Source organism: Halichoerus grypus, chromosome 5 (assembly GCF_964656455.1).
Source record: "Halichoerus grypus chromosome 5, mHalGry1.hap1.1, whole genome shotgun sequence".
In the NCBI taxonomy this organism is placed as follows: Eukaryota; Metazoa; Chordata; class Mammalia; order Carnivora; family Phocidae; genus Halichoerus; species Halichoerus grypus.
In genome coordinates, this window is record NC_135716.1 from 76,251,683 (window position 1) to 76,275,368 (window position 23,686).

At 34.9% G+C, this 23,686-nt stretch overlaps 1 protein-coding gene across 6 annotated transcripts in view; it reads left to right on the forward strand.

Annotated features, from left to right (window-relative positions):
• RB1CC1 (RB1 inducible coiled-coil 1) overlaps positions 1-23,686 on the forward strand; it is a 93,463-nt gene that overhangs the window by 23,627 nt on the left and 46,150 nt on the right. For 4 of the 6 annotated variants that reach the window (XM_036073035.2, XM_036073034.2, XM_078072388.1 and 1 more), the window contains 7 exons: positions 1,445-1,559; positions 2,898-3,019; positions 4,285-4,411; positions 4,584-4,754; positions 10,330-10,532; positions 11,895-12,321; positions 17,940-18,110. In XM_036073035.2, coding sequence (XP_035928928.2) covers positions 2,949-3,019; positions 4,285-4,411; positions 4,584-4,754; positions 10,330-10,532; positions 11,895-12,321; positions 17,940-18,110 — 1,170 coding nt within the window. In that variant the 5' untranslated portion in view covers positions 1,445-1,559; positions 2,898-2,948. The remainder of the gene's footprint in view (positions 1-1,444; positions 1,560-2,897; positions 3,020-4,284; positions 4,412-4,583; positions 4,755-10,329; positions 10,533-11,894; positions 12,322-17,939; positions 18,111-23,686) is intronic. The other 2 variants (XM_036073036.2, XM_036073037.2) reach the window with 1 other exon arrangement.

The window sequence follows — 23,686 nt, forward strand, 5'->3', positions numbered from 1 at the left end:
CTCATTTGTGTGACCCTATTTAAATGTAACCCACATAGAGGCCTACTTTGATCACCCAAATCTAAAGTAGGTTCTTCTCGCTACCCCACTCCTCTTACATTGCATTTATTACAACTTACATCATCTTTGTTTTCTTTTTGTTTAATTTTTTTTTCTACTTCAAGACTGTGATCTCCATCAGAGCAAAGATCACGTCTATTTTGTTCACAAAATACAGTCCTGACACATAAGCTCAATAAGTGTTTGTTCATTTGGATGAATGAATGAATTAATGAATCATCTCTGCTACCAATATTCCTTCCATTTTAGTCACCATACTTTTAGCTACCTAATCCTTCAGAAAACAAAAGAACTCCTTTTAACTTGTAAGATAAAGTGTACTCTTGAATTTGGGCCTGGTGGTGAGGTCCCACCCAAACACTGGAGAGTTGGCAGAGGAAAAAGAGCCCAAGAAGGGGTGCTAGGGTTGTTTGTTGAATTCTTATTGCAGAGCATGAGGCTAGTACATTAAAATTTTTTTCATACTTTTTCTCCCTTAATTCTCATAATATCCCTGCAATGTGGGGTACTGTATTAATTATCTTTTGCTGAGTAAGAAATGTTTTAGTTCACATTTTCTGGGCGTAGGTTGGCTGGGTCATCTGCATCAAGGGCTCTCAGAAGATTGCAGTGACGGTGTTTGCTGGGACTGGCGTCTTGTCTGAGGCTCAACCAAGGAGTGATCTTCTTCCAAGCTCAGTGATGGTTGTCAGTTCCTTGCAGCTTGTCAGACTGAGACTCTCAGCTTCTTGCTGAGGCTGACTTCAGTTTCTTGCCACATGGGCCTCTCCATGGCAGCTTGTTACTTCATCAAAGCTGGCAAAAGAGGGAGTCCGTTGGCATGGTGGAAGTTCTAATCTTGAGTAGCAATCATGTGACATTTCATTAACCTCACCATATTTCATTGGTTAGAAAAAGATCACGGGCCCTGCCCACACCCAGTAGGGGTGGGGATTTCACTGGAGTATGGATACTCAGAGGTGGAGGGGCTATTTTAGAGGCTGCCTGCTATAGGTACCATTTTTATTCATTTTACAAAACAAGAAATCAAGACCATTAAGTAAGTTGCCCAAGATCATATACGAGTAATGGGGCCAGGATTAAACCCAGAGGCAGTCAGACTCCACAGCCAGATTCTTTTTATACCATTATATTTTAAGAACTAAGAAATGGCTGTAGAATTTGGCAGTTTTGGAGAGTTTTTTTAGAGACTTTTGTGTCTTTTAATGGAGTGGTATGGATCAAAGTTATACTCTTGTGGTTTCGGTGAATGTGCGTGTAGGAAGAGAGATTGAGTAGAAATCACTCTTTCAGAAGGGAATTTTTAAAGAAAGGACAATAGCCATACATTGTCACATACTGAATTATGTCTCTCTGTGATAATCCAGAAATTTTTCTTTTCCAGTTCACTGAGTTTAACCAGTAATGCCATTCAGTTGCCAATATCAAGCAAAGCAAACATAAGCCAGTTTTAATCTGCTTTTTAAGAAAAGTGGTAGTCCTTTTCACAGTGCCTGACGGTAAGTCACAGTTCTAAATTCGTAAGTTTTTCATCTAATGTATTTAAAAAACTGATTTTGGAAACATTAATTTTAAGATCTTACTTATTTTTTCTTTCTTCCCTGATAATTTTACTCTAAAGCTCATTGGAAAGAGCATAAGGAAAGATATATTCTAGTATCTTAATTTATGGTCTTTCATTAATTTGGGGGATTTTTACCTCTAATTGTAAAAACTAAAATGCTAGATTTGAAATCTGTCCCTTGTAGATGAGGAAGTTTATGTTATTTTATTTTTTAAAGATTTATTTATTTGAGAGAGAGAGAGGGAGAGGGAGCATGCGCACGGGAGGGGTGGGGAGGGGGCAGAGGGAGAGAGGGGGAGAGAGAGAATCTCAAGCAGATTCCCTGATGAGGGTGGAGCCCATCACGGGCCTTGATTTCACTACCCTGAGATCATGACCCCAGCCCAAACCATGAATCAGACTCTCAAGCGACTGAACCACCCAGGCTCCCTGAAGAAGTTTATTTTATATATGAGGTTTTGACTTGGTCAGCTAGTTAATGGCAGTTGTTTCAAATATTCTGATTTCTAGACCTGTGCACTTTGTACTGTTCAACAAGATGATATAACTGGTAGGGTCACAGTTTCTTATGGAGCATTTCTGACTCAGTGTGGAGGTGGAATTTAGATTAAGAGACAGCTGGTGGAAGGAATTGGAATTAACTCATTTCCCCTAATTTGCAAGTAGTGGCCACTCTTATTTGCTATTAGTAAGTTTAACCTCCAGACAATATTTTATTGCTCTAAGGAAGCAGTCAGGGAAGAACTTTTTGAGTTAGGAAGATCTTTGATGAAATTTTTCATTTTAATTCTTTTTTTAAAAAATTTATTGTTATGTTAATCACCATACATTACATCATTAGTTTTTGATGTAGTGTTCCATGATTCATTGTTTGTGTATAACACCCAGTGCTCCATGCAGAACGTGCCCTCTTTAATACCCATCCCAGGCTAACCCATCCTCCCACCCCCCTCCTCTGTATTTAATTTTAATTCTTAATGTATAAGGGTACATGAGGACAGTGTGAAGTATACACATAATTTTTGTTCTAATTGCTGGCCTCTTCCTTAAAACAATTTTTTTTAATGAAGAATAGTTAATGCTTTTCACTAGTCTCATTACTGTTTATTTTTTAAGCAACAAGTTTACCAAATTGTCCAGTTAGCCATCTTAGACACCAAAAACTATTTTTTTGTTGTTGGCATAGTTGTACTATATAAATAACATGTCTTATGTGAGGGTATTCGTAGTTGTGTTTATATAACTGATCATTTTTCTTGTCTGTTTCTTTTAGTAATCAGGTCAGAGTGTGAGGTATAAGCTCACAGAATCCAGAGAAATCATCATGAAGTTATATGTATTTCTGGTTAACACTGGAACTACCCTGACATTTGACACTGAACTTACAGTGCAAACGTAAGTTGTATTTCATTCAGTCTCATCACTCTTGCATTTTGTGTAGGCAAAAATTAAACTATTTGATTTGGAGAAAACTATTCCTTTGTTAAATAAGAAAATAATAGTAGCAATATCTTAAATCTTTTATCTTAGCATATTACGTATATAGTTGTCATCTTTCACTAAAACGCTAAAGTTAGGTTCATAAAATTGTGCTTTGTTCTGTTTATGTGAATATATTATTCACATTAAACAAACCTACCTGCAAACAAACTGATTTCAAATTAAAACTATCAAATAGAAGAAGTTTTCATAGCTGATTGCTCTTCTCAGTTTCCCAGGACATTGCTAAGAAAATTATTGCTAGCTATATAAAGTACATGTATCAGTCCTATGTATTTTGGTGATTTGTTTTTATTCCCTTGTATGAATAAAGTCAGTAGTATTTGTTTTGTTTGTTGATGCAAGAATACAATCAGTTTAATATTTTTAACCAAGTTTGTAGGACTCATAATATCTAATAATTCTCCAGCTTTGCAAGGGATTCCAATATTTGACTAATGAATGCCCTTATATTTGTGAAATTTGGGGAGAAGTGTCAGGGCGAGGGAGGACATATTTTGAGGCCAGACAGCAAGGAAGGAAATAGTAACAACTATACATGCTTGTGTTTTGGTAGTGGACCTAAGAGCAAAGACTTGATAGCAATACAGAATAAACCTGACACTGAAAATATTACAAATAATTTGTGGAATTAATAATCTTAGTTTTAAAAATGGAATTTGAAATTGTATTGTTTTTTTTGAAGTTCTGGTTTTTATAAAATACAATTTTACCTGTAAAGGAATGATTTTCTGAAAGATAGGGAAAGGAAGCAATTTTATGGTTTATACTTAATGTAGTTTGTGTAATGTGATGTGAGGATTTTAACAGACATCTGTGTTCTGAGGATTTTAACAGACCTGATGCTAATTTGAGCATATTCTTTTGCTGTGTTATATAAAGAGCACAGAAATAAATATGTCTACTGCCTGTATTTTATAGACTCACTTGTAGATGTGCCAAATGGGTTATTTGTTCACCTAAGATCAGCCAGTTGATTGTGGAATCTGATTCCAGAAACAAGAAGTTTGTATTTTATACTGTTGTTTTGGGGAAATTTTTTTAGAGTGAAATTAATATCTATCAGATATTTTTACACAGTGCTACTTTGATAATAAAAAAGTTTGTCATTGGGAAGTTATGTAGAACTAATTTTTTGCTCCACCCCACCCCTTTTAAAGTGTGGCAGACCTCAAGCATGCCATTCATAGCAAATACAAGATTGCTATTCAGCATCAGGTGCTGGTGGTCAATGGAGGAGAATGCATGGCTGCAGATCGAAGAGTGTGCACCTACAGTGCTGGGACGGTATGTGTCCATGAGCCTTTTCGTACAAACATGCCCCAGTTTCACATCACATAGGGAATTGGGAACTCAACTTCAAAAGTAAGGTTTATCTGCTTCATATATTGAGGGCAGTGTGCATGTTCAATATTTATAACATTTTACTTCAGTTTCTTTTGCTTTTTTATTTCTGTAGGACACAAATCCAATTTTTCTTTTTAACAAAGAAATGATCTTATGTGATCGTCCACCTGCTATTCCAAAAACTACTTTTTCAACAGAAAATGACATGGAAATAAAAGTTGAAGAGTCTCTTATGATGCCTGCAGTTTTTCACACTGTTGCTTCAAGGACACAACTTGCAGTGGTAAGATAAAAATAATTGTTTTTTGAGATTATTATACTTATTTACATCTAGTACAATTTAAAATTAAAAATTGGTTGGGGCACCTGGGTGGCTCAGTCGTTAAGCGTCTGCCTTCGGCTCAGGTCATGATCCCAGGGTCCTGGGATCGAGTCCCACATTGGGCTCCCTGCTCCGCGGGAAGCCTGCTTCTCCCTCTCCCACTCCCCCTGCTTGTGTTCCTGCTCTTTCTATGTCTCTCTCTGTCAAATAAATAAATAAAATCTTTAAAAAAAAAAAAAATTGGTTACTTAACAAAATGATGTCTTATTCATATACTTATTCATATTCATATAAGTATTAGCCTATTTTAGGTATCAGTGAATGTTATAACAAATTGGTAGTTCCTAAAAGCATTCAAATCTAAATAGCACAGAGAACTCAACGGGTGGTTGCCAGAGGGGCCGGAAGTTGGGGGATGAGTGAAGGAGAGTGGGAGATACAGTCTTCCAGTTATGGAATGAGTAAATGGGAATAAAAGGTACAGCATAAAGAATATAGTCAGTGATACTGTAATAGCATTGAATGGTGACAGATGGTTAGCTACACTTGTGGTGCACATAGCCTAAGTATAGAGTTGTTGGATCACAATGTTGTACACCTGAAACTAACGTAACATTGTATGTCAACTATACTCAAATAAATAAATAGCTAGCAAAGTGGTCTGAATTACAGAGGAAGCATGAAAAAAAACATAAAAATAAAAGTTTTGGGAGAAACATTTTGCTGGTTAATATGTCTGGTTTTTAAATTTTCAGACTCATAAGTTGTTAGTCTTTCTGCATTTGCAAAGAGTTATAAGATCTTAGAATGGAAAAGCAGTTTTAAACATGATTTGTTCAACTTCTTTCCTAAATTATGGTATGCAGTTAATGACTTCTGAACATTGCTATAATCAATAAAGTTACCTATGATAGAGTAGACAGAAACAAAAGACTTAAATAACTCTTAAAAATGTGATTCTTTCTTCCATATCCATATTTAGGTCCTTGAGGAGAACAAAGTTTCTTTCCAATATGTACAAAAAATTTTAAATGGCAGTATTCATACTTGACAAAGTGGATGTTAAAGCATTAAACAGAACAAAGTGAAATTTATAATAAAAGATTTAATTTGTGAGAAAGAGAAGTCAGATCTGTATTTTCCTATCAACACAGGCTAAATGATAATAATTGCAGGAGAACTTAAAGCATAATGATGTACACCAGTATTCATACCAGAATTATTTCCTGTAGTCAAATGGTAGAAACAACCCAGATGTCCATTGGTAGATGAATAGATCAACATTATGTGGTATATACATACAATGGGATATTATTTAACCTTGTCAGGAAGAAAATTATAACTACAATATGGATAAACCTTGAAGATAAATATGCTAAGCGAAATAAGCCAAACATAAAAGGACAAATACTGCGCAATGTCAATTATATGAGGTACCTAAAGGAGTCAGATTCATAGAGACAGAAAATAGAAGAATAGTTACCCAAGGTTGAGGGGTGAGGGGAAGGTTGAGTTAATTATGTATATTGGATATAGTTTCACTTTGGGATGATGAAAAAGTTCTGGAGAAGGATAGTGGTACTGGTTGCACGGCAATGTGAAAAACTTAAGGCTTCTGAGTCATACACTTAAAAAATGGGTTAAAACTGTAAGTTTCATGTGTATTTATCATAATTTAAAAATGGGAGATTTTAATATGTCTCTTTCATAATCAGAAAGCTCTTATGGGCTATGTTTAATATTTTGTATCCTGAAAATACAGAATATACTCATTTTTTCTTACAGATAAAACCAGAAGAGTATCAAAAGAGTAATATATTAATAGCAAAGAGGATATATTATGGGAATGCAAGGGTGATTCAATATTTGGAAATGAATTAATATAATTAATTACCTCAATCGTTAGTACTTTATAGAAGAAAACAGAGTCATATCAATATTGTCCAGAAGAAGCATATGTTAAAATTTAGCAGCTATTCTTAATAAGTAAAATAGCTCTAGGAGGAAACAAAATAAAATTTAGAATTGACCAAATATGGAAGATAATCAGCTTTCAAATCAACGAAATGTTAGAGCCATTTTTGCATAAATCAGAATCAGTCTATTCAGTATTTTTTTGGAACTTCTGAGAAATATACCAAAATAAGAAAATGAAAATGAAGTAAGTGGTAAAATTAATGGAAAAAAAGTGAAAAAACATCCATTTTAGATGAGATATGGTTGTATATTTGGAATATCGAGAATTTAATAAAAATCTGTCAAAAAGACTTTTGGTAAGGTGGCTGAATATGTGATAAATATATAAACATTCACATTTCTTGGTACTGGGCCCTGTTTTGGAATGGAAATGGAAAATGTATTACAATCTAAGTAGTAACAAAAAATATATAAAATTCTGTTCAAGAACATAAATTATAGGGCTGCCTGGGTAGCTCAGTCGGTTAAGCATCTGCCTTCGGCTCAGGTCATGATCCCAGGGTCCTGGGATCAAGCCATGTATCCAGCTAAGCAGGAAACCTGCCTCTCCCTCTCCCTCTGCCACTGCCCCTCCTTGTGCTCTCTCGCTCTCTGTTAAATAGATAAATAAAATCTTTAAAATATATATATAAGTTATAAGCCAATGAAAAGACATTTTTAAACTCTGGAAAACAGTTTGGAGGTTCCTCAAAAAGTTAAAAATAGAGCTACCCTACAACCCAGCAATTGCACCACTAGGTATTTATCCAAAGGATACAAATATAGTGATTCAAAGGGGCACACACACCCGATGTTTATAGCAACATTATCAACAATAGTCAAATTATGGAAAGAGCCCAAGTGTCCATCAACAGATGAATGGATAAAGAAGGTGTGGTCTATACATACAATGGAATATTGCCTGGCTATCAAAAAGAATGAAATCTTGCCATTTGTAACTACATGGATGGAACTAGACAGTATTATGCTAAGTGAAATAAGTCAGTCAGAGAAAGAAGTATTATTTCACTCATATGTGGAATTTAAGAAACAAAACAGGAGCATAGAGGAAGGGAGGGAAAAATAAAACAGTACATAATCAGGGAGGGAGACAAACCATAAGAGACTCTTAACTCTGGGAATCAAACTGAGAGTTACTGGAGGGGAGGTTGGAGGGGAGGGGTAATTGGGCAAATGGCATTAAAGAGGGCATTTGAAGTAATGTGCACTGGATGTTATATGCAACAGATGGATCACTAAATTCTATCTCTGAAATAAAAGACATTCTTAATATCATTTTTAATATTCATAGTCATAATTTTAATATATTCATGAGCTTAATGAATTGCATTTAAAGTTGCCATGAAAAGCATTGGTGTGGGGGGGAAAAAGGCATTTTTGCTTTGGAGAGTGAGGAGGAACTTTTGATTTTTTTATTTGTTTAGTTTGGTTTCAGATAAAATGGACTTTAAGTTTACAGGGAAGGATCAGTGTCCAGGAATAGTTAAGAAAGTTAAGAGAAAGAAGAATGGAAGGTGGAGGGAATAATACATGTTCCTCGGATTTTAAAAAGTACTCAGAAGCTATAGTAACCAAAACAGTGAATATGTCAGACAGTGCATTTTATAAGGAATTAGAGGCCCTATAACAGTGGAAGGAGTGTGGTCTTCTAGAGTCACATCGGCAGAGTTTAAATTTGGTCACCCCAATTGTGGTGTGACCTTGGATTCAGATACCTTCATTAGTGAAATTAATAATAGATTTTTGTTTAGTGAGATATATACATATTAGAAAATGTACAAATCATTGCATATTAATTTGTGGCACATTTTCACAAAGTGAAGTTTTAAAATATGGTATCACCCCCGAAGCCTTACTTCATGCTTACTCCCAGTTGGTACCCATCATCCCTCTTCCATAAAATCATCCAATATCCTGACTTTAAAACCATGAATTACTTTGCCTCTTTTAGAACTTTAAATAGATGGAATCATTGTTTTTGTGTGTGTGTGTCTGGCCTCTTTTATTTAACATTATGTTCCTGAGATTCGTTCATGTAATTGCATGAATTAATGCTTTGTATTCATTGCTGCATAGTATTCCATTGTATGAACATGCTACAGTTCATTTAACTATTGATAGATATTCTTTCCAGTTAAAAACTATTGTGACTAGGGCGCCTGGGTGGCTCAGTTGGTTAAACGACTGCCTTCAGCTCAGGTCATGATCCTGGAGTTCCGGGACCGAGTCCCGCATGGGGCTCCTTGCTCAGCAGGGAGTCTGCTTCTTCCTCTAACCTTACCCCCTCTTGTGCTCTCTCTCTCTCTCAAATAAATAAAATAAAAATCTTTAAAAGAAAAAAAAAACAACTATTGTGATTAAAGCTGCTGTGAATATCTTTGCATGTTGTTTGGTGCACCTTTTGCCTTCTCTTGGGTATGCCTCTTTTTAACTTTACATGTGCTGTTTGAAGTGGTTGTATCCATTTATACTCCCATCATCAGTGTATGATTGTTCTACTTGCTCAACAAACTCACCGATACTTGGTTTTCTTGGTGCTTTTAATTTTAGTCATTCTGATGGGTGTGTAGTGGTAGGCCATTGTAATTTTATTTATATTTGTTAATAAGGATGAACAGGTTTCCATTCATTTATGAGACTTTGCATATCCTTTTTGTGAAGTTATTCTAGTTTCTTAATTACTCTTTATTGAGTTGCTCATCTTTTTGTACTTGATTTTAGTTGCCTTTATATAATCTTTATATAAGCTGTCTGTTTAAATGTTGAAAATATCTTCTGCCATCCTGTCGCTTGCCTTTTCATTTCACTAATGGTGTCTTGTGATGAATTAAAATTCTTAGTTTAATGTCCAGTTTATCAATAGTCTTGCTCTTGGATCTTATTTAAGAAATATATGCTTATCTCAAAGATACGAAGGGAACAGCTAGTGTGGAGCTGCTAGTGTATATCTGCTATGCTATCTTCCAGAATCCCCCCTCCACCTACCCTTTTTTTTTTTTTAATCTTACATTTAGATCTGTAGGTCACCTATAACTGATTTTTCAGTAGTAAACACAGAAAATTCACTTTATGAATCCAGCCTACCTTTTAAATTTACTGTGTATTGATCTTATATATTTATGAATATATATATTATTTAATGCTAAATAAATTCCATTGTATAGATGCACATAATTTCTTGATAGACAGCGAGGTGGGTTCCATTTCATTTTATAGTTGAAATAAAGAACCTTTTAGTATTTTTTGTTCATTTGTTTAAGCGTTTATTTCTACAAGATGAATCATTCTGCCAAACAATAGATGCCATTTTACTTTTGACAGTTATTGCTGAATTGCCCTCTGTAGGTGCTCCACCAGTACACACTCCCAGCAGCAATGAGTTAGGAGTTTTTCTTCTTTCTCAGTATCACAACAACAAACACTAAGATAGACTAAAACATTCCCTTGTCAGTGCTTTGTTTAAAATATATTTAGACTACATTCATGCATACAGGTAAATATACATATGCAAACATGCACACAAACATTACCTTCTTTTGCTGTGTTTCTTCCTTTTCAGGAAATGTATGAAGTTGCCAAGAAACTTTGCTCTTTCTGTGAAGGTCTGGTCCATGATGAACATCTTCAACACCAAGGCTGGGCTGCAATCATGGCCAATTTGGAGGACTGTTCAAATTCTTACCAAAAGCTACTTTTCAAGTTTGAAAGTATTTATTCAAATTATCTGCAATCCATAGAAGACATCAAGTTAAAACTTACTCAGTATGTTTGCCATTAAAATGGATAATAAGATGTTTGTTTAAAATACCTTTGCAGTTTATCAGTTGTTTCAGTAAATGTGCTTTCATTTCTAATAATTGTTTATTATAATTGTTCATTTTTTGAGACTTCTGTGATGACTTTTATAGGCTCTAAAATTTTAAAATTGTGGTCAATTTTATTCACCTATTTTATGGATCACCCACATTTCTTTTTCTTACCTTGTTTTCTTTATGCAAAGCGCTCAAAATACTTTTAAATCATTTACAAACCCAAGAATCTTTGTCTCGTTCTTGCCCTGCTGCCAATTTTATGTTAAAGTAAAGGCAAAATATAAACATAACACATCTAACAGAAATGGAAAAGTTTTCAAACATTGAGCAATCAAGGAAATTTTTATTTTCCTTTTTAAATATTGCCAGATGATGTAGGCTTGCTGAGATTGAAAGAAGCCATTTAGATGGTTTTCTGGCTCTTTACATGTAAGCACATCTGATAGCCAGTGGTTGTTTTTGAAAAGGGCTATAATGAATGTAAAAATATAGCAGTAATTCAGCATGAGTATAGCCCTTTGTTGTCTCTGTGTATGCTTTATGCTTTCAATTTTTACATTCATTTTTTAGTTTGTTTTTGCATTTTTTGTTACTTTGAATTGAATTGGAGGGAAGTAACATCTTTCTTTTTAATTAAAATGAACCTCATTAATTCACATTTTTCTGTTTTGTGGTGTGAATTAGAAGATTTTGGCCTTGCCAGTGGGACTGATCTTGGGAAGGAAGGGAATGATTACTTAAGACTAGAAAGAGTTTATATAACAACCTTTTCAAGTAACTGTTGTTTGGGAAGTTCTTTTAGATATGTTAATTTCTCGTAGGAGCCTGAGTCACTTCACAAATGTTCTACAGAAATCAGATCATCGATAGTTCATCTTCCCTATGCCTTTTGACAACATACATCTACCTGTCTATAGGGTATAATGAATGTGAGAGTTACCTTAATCTTTATTGGGATTATTAATTTTATCCTGTGCTTTCAACTTATCAAAAAATACTTGATTGACTTAAAGTCATACTTTAAGGGACTGCTGTGGTAAATCTTTTTTTTTTATTTCAAATTTTTTATATCTTAAGGTTTGATGAAAACCACATGTACAGTTGTTTAGTACAAGCTGGCTCCCTTTACTTGAGAGTGGTATTTTAATGTGTTAATGATACCATTCTCTAACTAGGTTTCTTTTAAAGAACATAGACTGTATATGCATAACGTAATAGAGAGGTCGTAATATTTGTGTGTATAATAATTAAATGCTATTTCTCTAACTAGAGTGGTTCCATAATTTTACTGACAGCTCTTTTGTATTTTAAGTTTAGGAACTGCGGTTTCAGTAATGGCCAAGATTCCACTGTTGGAGTGCCTAACCAGACATAGTTACAGGGAATGTTTGGGAAGACTGGATTCTTTACCTGAACATGAACGCTCAGAAAAGGCTGAAATGAAAACCTCCACTGAACTGGTGCTCTCTCCTGATATGCCTAGAACAACTAACCAATCCTTATTAACCTCATTTCACAAGTCAGTGGAACATATAGCCCCAGATACCACAGATGCTGAAAATGGAAAAGAAATTAGGGAATCTTGCCAAAGTACTGTCCAGCAGGATGAAACTTCAGTAGATGCTAAAGACGGTGATCTGCCTTTTTTTAATGTTTCTTTGTTAGACTGGATAAATGTTCAAGATAGACCTAATGATGTGGAATCGTTGGTCAGGAAATGCTTTGATTCCATGAGCAGAGTAAGTCATGTTTGATATTTCTTGGGTCATTTCAACTACTCAAAATTATATTATTTATACTAATTGTTTTATATAATGGGAGAATGGTAACACATTATAGTGGAAATATTGAGCCTTGATGTGAGACTTCATAACCAAGGTTTCAACCTTGGACAAATCAAATCTTTTCACTTGTAACCTAATTTATGAATTGTTAGTAAATTTGTGAAGACTATTAAAGGTCATATACATAAAATTTCTGCAATGCAGAGCGTTGAAGTGTCTACTCAAATGCTATAGATTTTGGTGGTAGCACTTTGAAATATATTTTTCTCTGACCTTGTAATATTACTTAGATGTTTTAATATCTCCTGTCCTTTCATTTGTTCCTGCAGTTAGGCTCTTTCATCTGCTAGGTAAAACTTGAGCGGTCTTTTTTTTTTTTTTTTTTTTTTTTAAAGATTTTATTTATTTATTTGAGAGAGAGAGAATGAGAGAGAGCACATGAGAGGGGGGGAGGGTCAGAGGGAGAAGCAGACTCCCTGCCGAGCAGGGAGCCCGATGTGGGACTCGATCCAGAGACTCCAGGATCATGACCTGAGCCGAAGGCAGTTGCTTAACCAACTGAGCCACCCAGGCGCCCAAAACTTGAGCGGTCTTAATGTTTTCATTCTTGTGCTGTAAGTATGGAGCACTCTCTGAAAATAGGTAAATGGTAATATTTGGCCACCTCTAGCCTACCATATTTTTAAGTTAATAATGGATCAGATGTTCATATTTATAAATGCTATAGAACTTTCAAGGTCTTTTGGAAAATATTAAAGATAAAATTTTGTTTTTTTTTCAGTTAAATTTTTTTGGTGAGAACGATTCACATTCAGTGAAATATACAGGTTCTTGAGTGGTTAGGTCACAGAGTAACCACCACCCAAAAGAAGATTCTGAACATTTTCATCTCTCTGAAAATCCTGTGTGCATCTTTCTAATCACCATCCCCCTAGAGGGAACTTCTTTCTGACTTATAAAAGAAGTTTTAAATACTATATCTGCCTGAGATATTTTCAAATTCAAAATTTCGACATTGTGTTCTTGGTTGTATTTTGTAATTATAGTTAGCTTGTATTTTGGATTAAGTTCTTCTCTAAATATACTTCCAAAAACTTTTAGACCTTGGAAATAAATATCTCTTAAAATATGATCCATGGGCGCCTGGGTGGCTCAGTCAGTTAAGCGGCCAACTCTTGATTTCGGCTCAGGTCACAATCTCAGGGTCCTGGGATTGAGCCCTATGTCAGACTTCACACGCAGCGGGGAATCTGCTTGGTATTCTCTCTCCCTTCTCCCCTTTCCCTAACTCATGCATGTTCTCTCTCTCTTTCTCTCTCTCTAAAATAAATAAATTTTTAAAATATAAATGATCCATAAGCTGATAGAAAATCTTTGAATTCAGAAAGGAAGTTGATGGGCACATGTTTCAGTTATACAGTAAAAACAAAATAGTATTTTGAAGGCTGCTATTGTCTAAAGATAATTGCCACGATAGTTAACCTTTTTTAAAAGGGCACTTAATTGGAAAAGAGACTTGTTCTTTGAGTATTGAGAAAGGCAGTGCATTGTCTGGAATGCATGGAAAATAGCACATACCTTTTCCAAATGGAAAACTTAAATAAATTCTAGGTTTCTTCTTAATTCTTTAAATTTCCACTTCCTTGATGACATCCTTTAAAGGAGGCATTTCTTTTTGGCCATTTATTATTTGTCGTCAAAGAAAGCTTCAATTAAGATATTTGCCAGGGCATGGAAGTATGTAATATATTATGCAAAGATTACTGCCTAAAAGGAATGAAAACTAGTATTCCTGTTTAAAATGTTGACATTTTAGTAGCCTAAGAATTCTAATTCATGATTTTGGAAAGTCAAGTACATGATTGTAATTAGGGTGATTGAAGTATATATATAATTCTGCATGAGTCAGAATAGGGGTTATAGACTATGAGGAGAATCCCCTTTTAAAAGGACTTGAAATTGGCTTTGCATTTGCATGTTTAAATGAAATGCAGCACAGCCATATCATTTTTATTCACTTTACATGACAAGAGAGAAGAAACAATGATCCTTTTCTGGCTTAATTAAAATTCATAAGAATTTATATCTACAGAAAACAGAAGTTAGCTGTAGTATTATTACTAGGGTGTCACATTACTGACCTAAGTTAATATTTACTTTCATAGTACATACCAAGTGTATCTGAAGTCTTTGTGATAGATTACATGGCCATTATATTATGAAAGCAAAATATAAATTTTTATTTGGTTATAGTCTCTTGTTATAAAATGAGTTAGCATAGCTTAAAATATTGTCTATATATAATAAAGCATTCTTTTCAGTTGTGCATGCCCATTAGATTAAAAAATTTTTGTTCAAAAGCAATGAAAACACATTTTGAAGAATTTTATATATTTGTTTATATATTTCTGCCTGTATTTTACAGTGTGGAATATTGTATTCATGGGATATACTGTGTAATAAATAGCACTTGTCATAGTTTTTTATTAGATTAATATTTTCCTCCTCTTGGTAGTTTATTCTTTGCCACTAATGGCATTTCTAAAGATAGATTAAACTGGAGTATAGGACTTCTCTCTCATCAGAGATGCCTTCCTTTTATCTCACATTTATTATATAATTACCCATAACAACTAACCTACTTGATTATCTGATAGTAGTAGTGCTGTTTGCCAGTGAATTTTAAAATGTGCCAAGGTTTGATGTTCTTCTTATAAAAGCAAATTCTGTTTAAAGGCATCATTTTTACATACTAATCCCAGTTTCAACAGTATTTGTAATGTGTATTTCCAACTGCCTAAATCAAAGATCTTTTTCAAGAAACTAGTCAAGACATAGGCATTATGGAACTTGCCTAAGATTGGGCATCATAAGGGCTCAAATCCTGGCACCTCCATTGATTTATTACTCGTGTCATCCCTACATCATTTAAATCCTCTGTTTTATAATACTTGGATGGATTAATAGATGGCATTTTCATGACCTGTTTAGTTTTCTCCCTCGTATACCAAGTAAAATTTAGAATTGTTGCTGCATTTTTGTGTACTCACATATTTTCTTAGGTTGTACTGTGTTCGTATTAGAATGAATCTTGGATATTCTAGTTCAGGTTATACTGTAAAAGGCAAACATTTGTATATCTGATGATTAATAGTTGGAAATATACACATTTAGCTCATTTCTAAGCTGTTCAGATTAATACCAGCATAATTTATGGAATCTTGTTGTAGTATTTCATTCAGGATTTTTGTGTTGTTATTGAAATATTATTGTTTGCTCTGTGCAGTGGGCGTGGATTTAGAGGTGGGATGGGAAGAATGAAGAGGGTAAGAAAATTTTTAGTTTCTTCTCTTCTAAGACAACAATATTAATCTTTCTAGATATCAGTGGAAAAGCCCAAGAGTAAAATATTAGTGTAGCACTGTGTTCAATTATTGAAAATTTCCTAAATAATTATTAATAGAATTTTGTGGTTTAAAATACATATTTTTAAAAATTTCTCCAGAGGGACTCCTGAGTGGCTTGGTCGGTTGAGCGTCTGCCTTCGGCTCGGGTCATGATCCCAGGGTCTTGGGATCGAGTCCCCACATCGGGCTCCTTGCTCAGCAGGGAGCCTGCTTTTCCCTCTGCCCGCCGCGCCCCCTGCTTGTGCGCATGCACGCTTGCTCTCTCTCTGACAAATAAATAAATAAAATAAAAAATTTCTCCAGAGACTCCATTTAGAAATTTTAATTTTTATTACCTGTGGACAAATGAAATAAAATATTAAGTAGAATAAGATTTTAGGAAATCAAGTTATGTAACTGCTACTCAAGTGATTTACAAAACACTCTTCCATCTTATCAGTGTAGTTGTATTATACTCTCAATGAATTATGAAATACAGAACTATCATAATCAGGAGCCCTGGTTTGGGGTTTGTTTTTTTTTTCTTTAAATCATTGCTATGTGAAGTCCATGTGTAGTTGTAATTTTGCACAAGCTAAAAATGTGAATCTATTTTAATCTTTTTTAGCCCTTTATCACCTTAATGATTTATAGCTAATCTTTGGTTTGTACAATACTTTGGATCAGAAATGTGTGCAGATTGGACTCAGTTACGGTGAAATTAAGAAAATTGAGAAAATGTTAACGTATGTAAGGTCTTCATTTATATTGGGCAACTGCTGTCTATATATAAGTAGTGGCTCTGTTAACTTTTTTGTAGTGTTGCAAATGCAGCCTCTTATTAATTACACTGGATTATTGATAATAACAATAAAATAGTTCAGTTTTAACTGCCTTTGTATGTTCTCTATGTACCAAACACTACATTAAATATTTTATGGTCCTTTGATTGTAGAGATCAGGGAAGGCATCATGAAGGAGGCAGTATTTGACTAGGATCCTTATGTAGAGGCAAAGATGGGCTTTCAAACAGCTAGGCAGGATGATCAGTATGAAGAAAGATCAGAGCTAGAGAAACACAGGGCTTGTCTGGATGTAATTGGTAATTCAGTTTGAAAAGAGGATAGGCCTTGGAAAGATTTAGTGGTATCCAATCACTGAAGCCTTTACTATGCTATATTTTTTGGATGTCATTGTAGGCAAAAGGAAGCCATTTAGGGATTTCAACAGAAGACAACTATAATGAGTTAATAATAATAGATAACGTGGTTGATACTCACATGGAGATATTAGTAAGTGGTCAGAAACACAAGCTGAAAATCTGTGAGAAGGATCAGGAATTACAGAAGGGGAGCTCCATAGAAATTTATGCTTAATGCTGAAATCATATAAGAAATAGTAAGAATGGGCTGAGCGCAAAGTCCTTCTGGATTATCTGTATTTATGGATTAGACAGGAAAAAGAGCCAGGGAAGGGTACTGTGGAGGAACCAGTGAGGTAATACCCCAAAGCTTCCAGAGTTTGTCAAAGATTGTTTTCAGTGTGTAAGAGCCTCAAGTGAAAGGAGGTCATTGGTGATCTTTGGCAGAATGGTTTTAATGGAGACTACACATAAAAACACAGTGTATTCTTTCAAGGGAAGGGGAACAGTGTTGAGAGAAATTAGGTTCCATGAATTCCAGAAAATTTGTAGAAATAAAGCCAGGAAACAGGAGAGATTGAAGAGTAAAAAAAAAGTGGGGTTGATCAAGCAAATTCCTTTAGGAGATAGAGACTGATAGTAAAGATACCTCCAGGAGGGAAGTCACTTTGAAGATATTGATATGTTTTGAGGGAAATTAGAGTTTTAAGACAATGAACAAAGAATGTGTTTTAACTCTGCTTTACTTTGTAAGACCTTGAAAATAACATTTTCTGTGTGATACTGAGGATTGATTAAATTATGGCATTGATTGGAAGGTTATAATTCCTGGCACTATATTCCTAATTATTCTAATATAATCAGTAATTTTTTATTAACATAATTATCCTGCTCTCAATTTTGTGAAAGTATAACTTAGGTTCCCCATGCTTTTACTTCTCAATATTTTTCAACTTTTTTCCTCTGAAGCTGTGTGTTAAAATAGTGAGAAATATATTTTAAACTATTTGCTGAAAACTTCATTCATATGTTCTGTTGTCATTTAGCTTGATCCAAGGATTATTCGACCATTTATAGCAGAATGCCGTCAAACTATTGCCAAACTTGATAATCAGAACATGAAAGCCATTAAAGGACTTGAAGACCGGCTCTATGCCCTGGACCAGATGATCGCTAGCTGCAGCCGACTGGTGAATGAACAGAAGGAACTCGCTCAGGTACTCATTTCAGACTTCTCTCAGGAAAAGCAATTCGTAGTTTCTCTGTACCAGTATTTTATGTGTAATATCAACTTGTTATACACCATCATTTTTACCTCATCCTTGATTAGTGTTAATGAACAGTATTGTTTCCGTGTAATAAGGAAGAAGACACGTTCTTAATGTTCAGGTTTGATAAAATGAGCTGAGGCCACTTTAGGTAGTAGCTGAAAGATAAACCATGAAAATGCTGTCAGCAGCTGGGGAAAAAACATGTGGAAAGAACATGATAAAGCAGTCATTGTACTAAACATCTGAGTACTTCCTGCTCCCCCCCCCTCAGAAAACTAAAGAAGAATACATGAGATTTGTAAAGGACAGGAGGAAAATATAAAATCTTAGAGATTACTAATACTTAGGTTTTTAGGTCTAATTTAATGCAGTGTTCCAAGAACTCTGTTCTCAGACTTATAACCAAAACAAAGTGATGGAATTGCCAAGAGTGGTTAGCCTAGACATTTTCTGCCACACTAATGACTTGGTCCTCCATCCATTCTGGCAAAACAGCAAAAGAGTTGACTTGCATAATCTTGATTCTAACACACACTTTTCTAGTTTAATGTTCCTCTGCCAGTATTTTTCCTCCAATTGTAGAACATATAAATGGGTATAAATGTTTTATTTTACTTGCATAGCATTATACACAGTGTGTTGCAGGTAGATAAAACGTGTATATCCTTGCTTTATTCTTCTAAAATAACTTTTAAAATATTTATTGCATTTTTATAGTTTCCTAATTGAATTCATCTGTAATTCCCAGACTCTCTTTTTTCTCCTGATTTTGGATCCAGCCACCTTATTGTGAACTGAACCCCTTTATCTTATGCTTTTGACTGATTTAGAATCCCCTAGTACCATTGCTGAGTAGAATGTGATAGTGGGTGTGCTTGTTTAATTCCTGATCTATAGAAAGTGGTATTTCACAATTATAATGTTTCTAGTAGTTAGTTTTTTCTCTTTGTGTTAATAGAAACCCTTTATCAGATTAAGAAAGTTATAGTCTACTTCTAATCTTGAACCATCCTTAGATTCTTGAAATAAACTCAACATGGTCATAATATATTGTCTTTTTTATGTATTTCTGAATTGAGTGTAACATTTTGGCAAACTGAATTATATTGTGTTGTGTGTATTATTCATTTGGTATGTATTTGTCAAGTTTGGGCACCGAGTTTATGATGGCCTCAAAGTAAGTTGAGAAGTTTTTTTATTAGAATATTAGAATATTTAATCCATTTATTTAATATAATTACTACTTGTTTTTAAGTCAACTATTTCTAATTTTTTATTTCTAATTTTTCTTCCAATTCTATCCCTTTCTGCTTTTGCCCTTCGGATTATTTTATCATTTAAATTTAAAGTTTAAAAACTTGGGGGACACTTGGGTGGCTCAGTCAGTTAAACATCTGACCCTTGATTTTGGCTCAGGTCATGATCTCAGGGTTGTGAGATTGAGCCCCATGTGGGGCTCCATGCTGGACATGGAGCCTGCTTAAAATTCTCTCCTCTCTCTGCCCCCGCCACCCCTGGTCACTTGCTCTCTCTTAAAAAAAAAAAAAATTATATATATATATATATATCATTAAAAAATTTATCATTAAAAATTATTTATTATTCTATCTTCCATATTAGCTTTTTTCCTTTTAAGTAACATATGCATCCTTGTAAGTTTGATATGCATTAGAATATCCTATAGTAGGGCACCTGGGTGGCTCAGTCGTTAGGCATCTGCCTTTGGCTCAGGTCATGATTCCAGGGTCCTGCGATCAAGCCCCATATCAGGCTCCCAGCTTCTCCCGCTCCTCCCTGCTCGTGCTCTTCCTCTCACTATCTCTGTCTCTCTCTCTCTCAAATAAATAAATAAAATCTTTAAAAAAAAAAAAAGTATCCTATAGTATCCTTTAGTGGCAAATTTAGTCTTTGTCATTTAAAAATCTCTTTAAATCATGTTTGTTTCTGAAGGATGTTTTCTCTGGATATGGAATCTAGGCTGTCAGTGATTTACTTTTAACACATTGCCTTTGGTTTGTTTTTTAACAGTTTTACTATAATATGACAAGATGTGGCTTTCTTTGTATTTCTCCTGCATTGGGCTTGTAGTACTACTGGAAGCTGTGGCTTAATGGCATATCTTTTGGGAAGATTCCCAGTTTCTCTTCAAATTTTGCCTTTACCTTACTCTTTCCCTTCTCATTCATTGATTCCAGTTACACATGTATTAGACCTTTCATCTCATTCTTTCCATTTACCCTTGTTTCCTGTATTTCCCATCATTATATCTATCCGTGCTTTATTCCAAATATTTTGTATTGACCCAGATTAATTTTTTCTAGCTGTGAATGGCTGTTATTAAACCCACTTATTGATTTATAATTTTTGTTTATTTTTTAGCTCCACAGTTTCAGTTTGGTTCTTTTTATATAGTTTCAAATTATCTACCAAGATACTCAGACCCATTCATCATCTCTTTGATTACATTAACCATATTGTAATTTAAAAGTCTATACCTAGTAACTCCATTACTTGTGCCTGTGTGTCTGTGGATATTTTCTGTTGTTTCCTATAGTTTAAATTCATGTGGTTTTGCCTTTTCATGTGCCTAATTGTTTTTAATAAGAAAAACCCAGGGGATGCCTGGGTGGCTCAGTTGGTTAAGCATCTGCCTTCTGCTCAGGTTGGGAGTCCTACATCAGGCTCCTTGCTCAGCGGGGAGCCTGCTTCTCCCTCTGCCTGCTGTTCCCCCTGTTCGTGCTCTCCCTCTCTCTCTCTCTGACAAATAAATCTTAAAAAAATAAAAACAGGAAATATGAAGCTTAAGATAACACTTCTAGAGAGAATTTGTTTACATGTGGTAGGGGTTATCACAATCTTATATCATCTTAATCCAACCTCAGGGATTTAGGTGATGGGAAGTTGGTCTTCCAGTCCTTGTGATGGCTTTTGTAGTTGGTCTTCCAGTCCTTGTGAAGTCTGCTTTTGTAGACTCTTATTCCATAGGATACAGCTTTTCCGGGTACTAATAATACAAAGTGTTTTCCATCTTCACTTCCTTTGGCTGGCACTGATCTCCAGTTTTTTATTTCATAGGTCCTTGAGAATGTCAGAAGGATTGTTTTTTTTAATTCTTAGCTTTGGACTCCTCTTCAGGAATCAGCACTTGTCTCTAGGGCAAAGCATTTCTAGTTGCTTAACTGGCCTCCCTAGGTTTCCTCCTCCTAGATCCTGGCCCTTCTCCTTCACTGCTTTCTTACATCTCTAGTAACTAATGCCACAGGAAGCTTGGTCTGCATTACCATTAAATTATAGTTTACCATCACTTGAGACAGCTCTGAATTTCTAATTTTTTTGTTTCTCCAATATCATTCTTTTCTAACCCTCAATAGAATGAGTCAAACATAATTTATTTAACCAGACTCCTTTTGATGGTCATTTAGGTTGCTTCCAGTTCTTCTTGTTACAAACATTGTTTTACTATCCCAGTACATGTCTGCCATTATGTGCATGTTCTAGTATTTTCTTTAGGGACAATCTTCAGTAATGGAATTGCTATACTCTAGAGTGTTTGTGCATTTTAAATATTAATTAGTAATGTTATAATATACCATCCATAAAGGAAAAATCAGTCCACACTCCCAGTAATTAATGAGAAGAGCAGTTTCCTTTATATCAGTATTTGCCATCTATTTCCTCTGAATTTTCATTTGCCAATTTTTTATCCTAATGTTTCTGTAAGAATTTATTTTATATATAATCTGGATAATCCTTTGTTGTAAATAATACAGATGCTGTCTCTTTGTTGATAGTGTTATAAAGATTGTTACACAGAAATTTTAAATTTTGACGTAGTCAGATGTATTAGTCATTTTTTTGTTTTTAATTTTATGAACTCATCATTCCTTTAAAATCTCCAGATTTTAGGGACGCCTGGGTGGCTCAGTCGTTAAGCGTCTGCCTTCGGCTCAGGTCATGATCCCTGGGTCCTGGGATCGAGCCCCGCATTGGGCTCCCTGCTCCACGGGAAGCCTGCTTCTCCCTCTCCCACTCCCCCTGCTTGTGTTCCCTCTCTCACTGTGTCTCTCTCTGTCAAAAAAAAAAAAAGAAAGAAAGAAAATCTCCAGATTTTGTAACTGTTTCTCTGATTGAATAAACCAGGACTTCCTGTTTTCTTATCTAGATAATCTATTTTCTCTCTTTCTTTACTCTCAAATCTCTTGGAGGAGGAGTGTGTGTGTAATATCTCTACTACAATCAGGCAGCTACAATGAATGGTTTTGCATTTGGTTGTATTAAAAAAAAATCTGATGCTGATGTTATCCTCACCTGCATTGGATTAGGCAAATGGAGTTGTGTAATACAAGGATAAGTAATTTTTCTGGAAGTGTAGTTGCTTGATGAAGGAGCTAATAGTACTTTTTTATTTTATTTAAAAAATAGAAGAAGCATTTCTTGATCCTTTTTTGTTTGTTCCTATATTTTTGTTTGCTTTCCAGGGCTGACCCTTCCAGGGTTTCTTGAACCCAAACTGAAAAAAATTTAGTAGACAAGTCCTATACTGTTCCTGTGGAAATTTGAAAACTAATTTTTGGCATCCTGTGATCATAGAAGTACCTTGTCTAACCATCTTCTTTCCCCCTAATTTATTCCCAGCTTTTGCTAATGTTTTCAGCTATCGTAGCTCTTAGAATTTAACTTTTAAAGCATAATACTCTTACTTTTAAAAAATGTATTTTTCTGGACCACCTGGGTGGCTCAGTCGGTTAAGTGTCTGCCTTTGGCTCAGGTCATGATCTCAAGGTCCTAGGATTGAGCCCCGCATCAGGCTCCCCGCTCAGCAGGTAGTCTGCTTCTCCCTCTCCCTTTGCCCCTCCCCCCAGCTCGTTCTCTCTCTCTCTCTCTCTCTCTCTCAAATAAAATAAAAATCTTTAAAAAATATGTTTTTCTTTGATATTGATACCTGAAGTACTATAGTCCTTTTTGACATTGAGAGGCAAATTCTCATTTAATTATTCCTCAGTGAATATTTTTTGATGTTCCTACATACGTTTTAATATAAGTGTATTACATATTCAGAACAAAATTGTAGAACAGATGCAAATCAAGGCCCTAAGAGCCATGGATGTCAGCTAGGCTTGCCTGAGTGAATGGCTTTGAGAGAAACTGGCTATAATAAGATAATTTTAAATGTGCTCATGAGAGACAAGGGATAACCTGTTGAAGTTAGGTGATATGTGGCTGTTGGAGCAACTTTTCACTCCTATATTTTTATGTGTTTGGCTGCCAAGGGATGTATAGAGGCAAGGGTTTTAACTGAGACATCACTTCCACAAACAAGTTTTCTCTGATTTTACAGTCTTGATCAGATCAGATTTATTTTCTCTTAGCATGTTGTACTTAGCCTATGTCATGATTTAAGTGATTATGTGGGGTTCTTTTAAATGATATTTCTTCTTTAAGAATATAAGCTCCAGGGCGCCTGACTGGCTCAGTCGGAAGAGCATGTGACTCTTGATCTTGGGGCCATGAGTTTGAGCCCC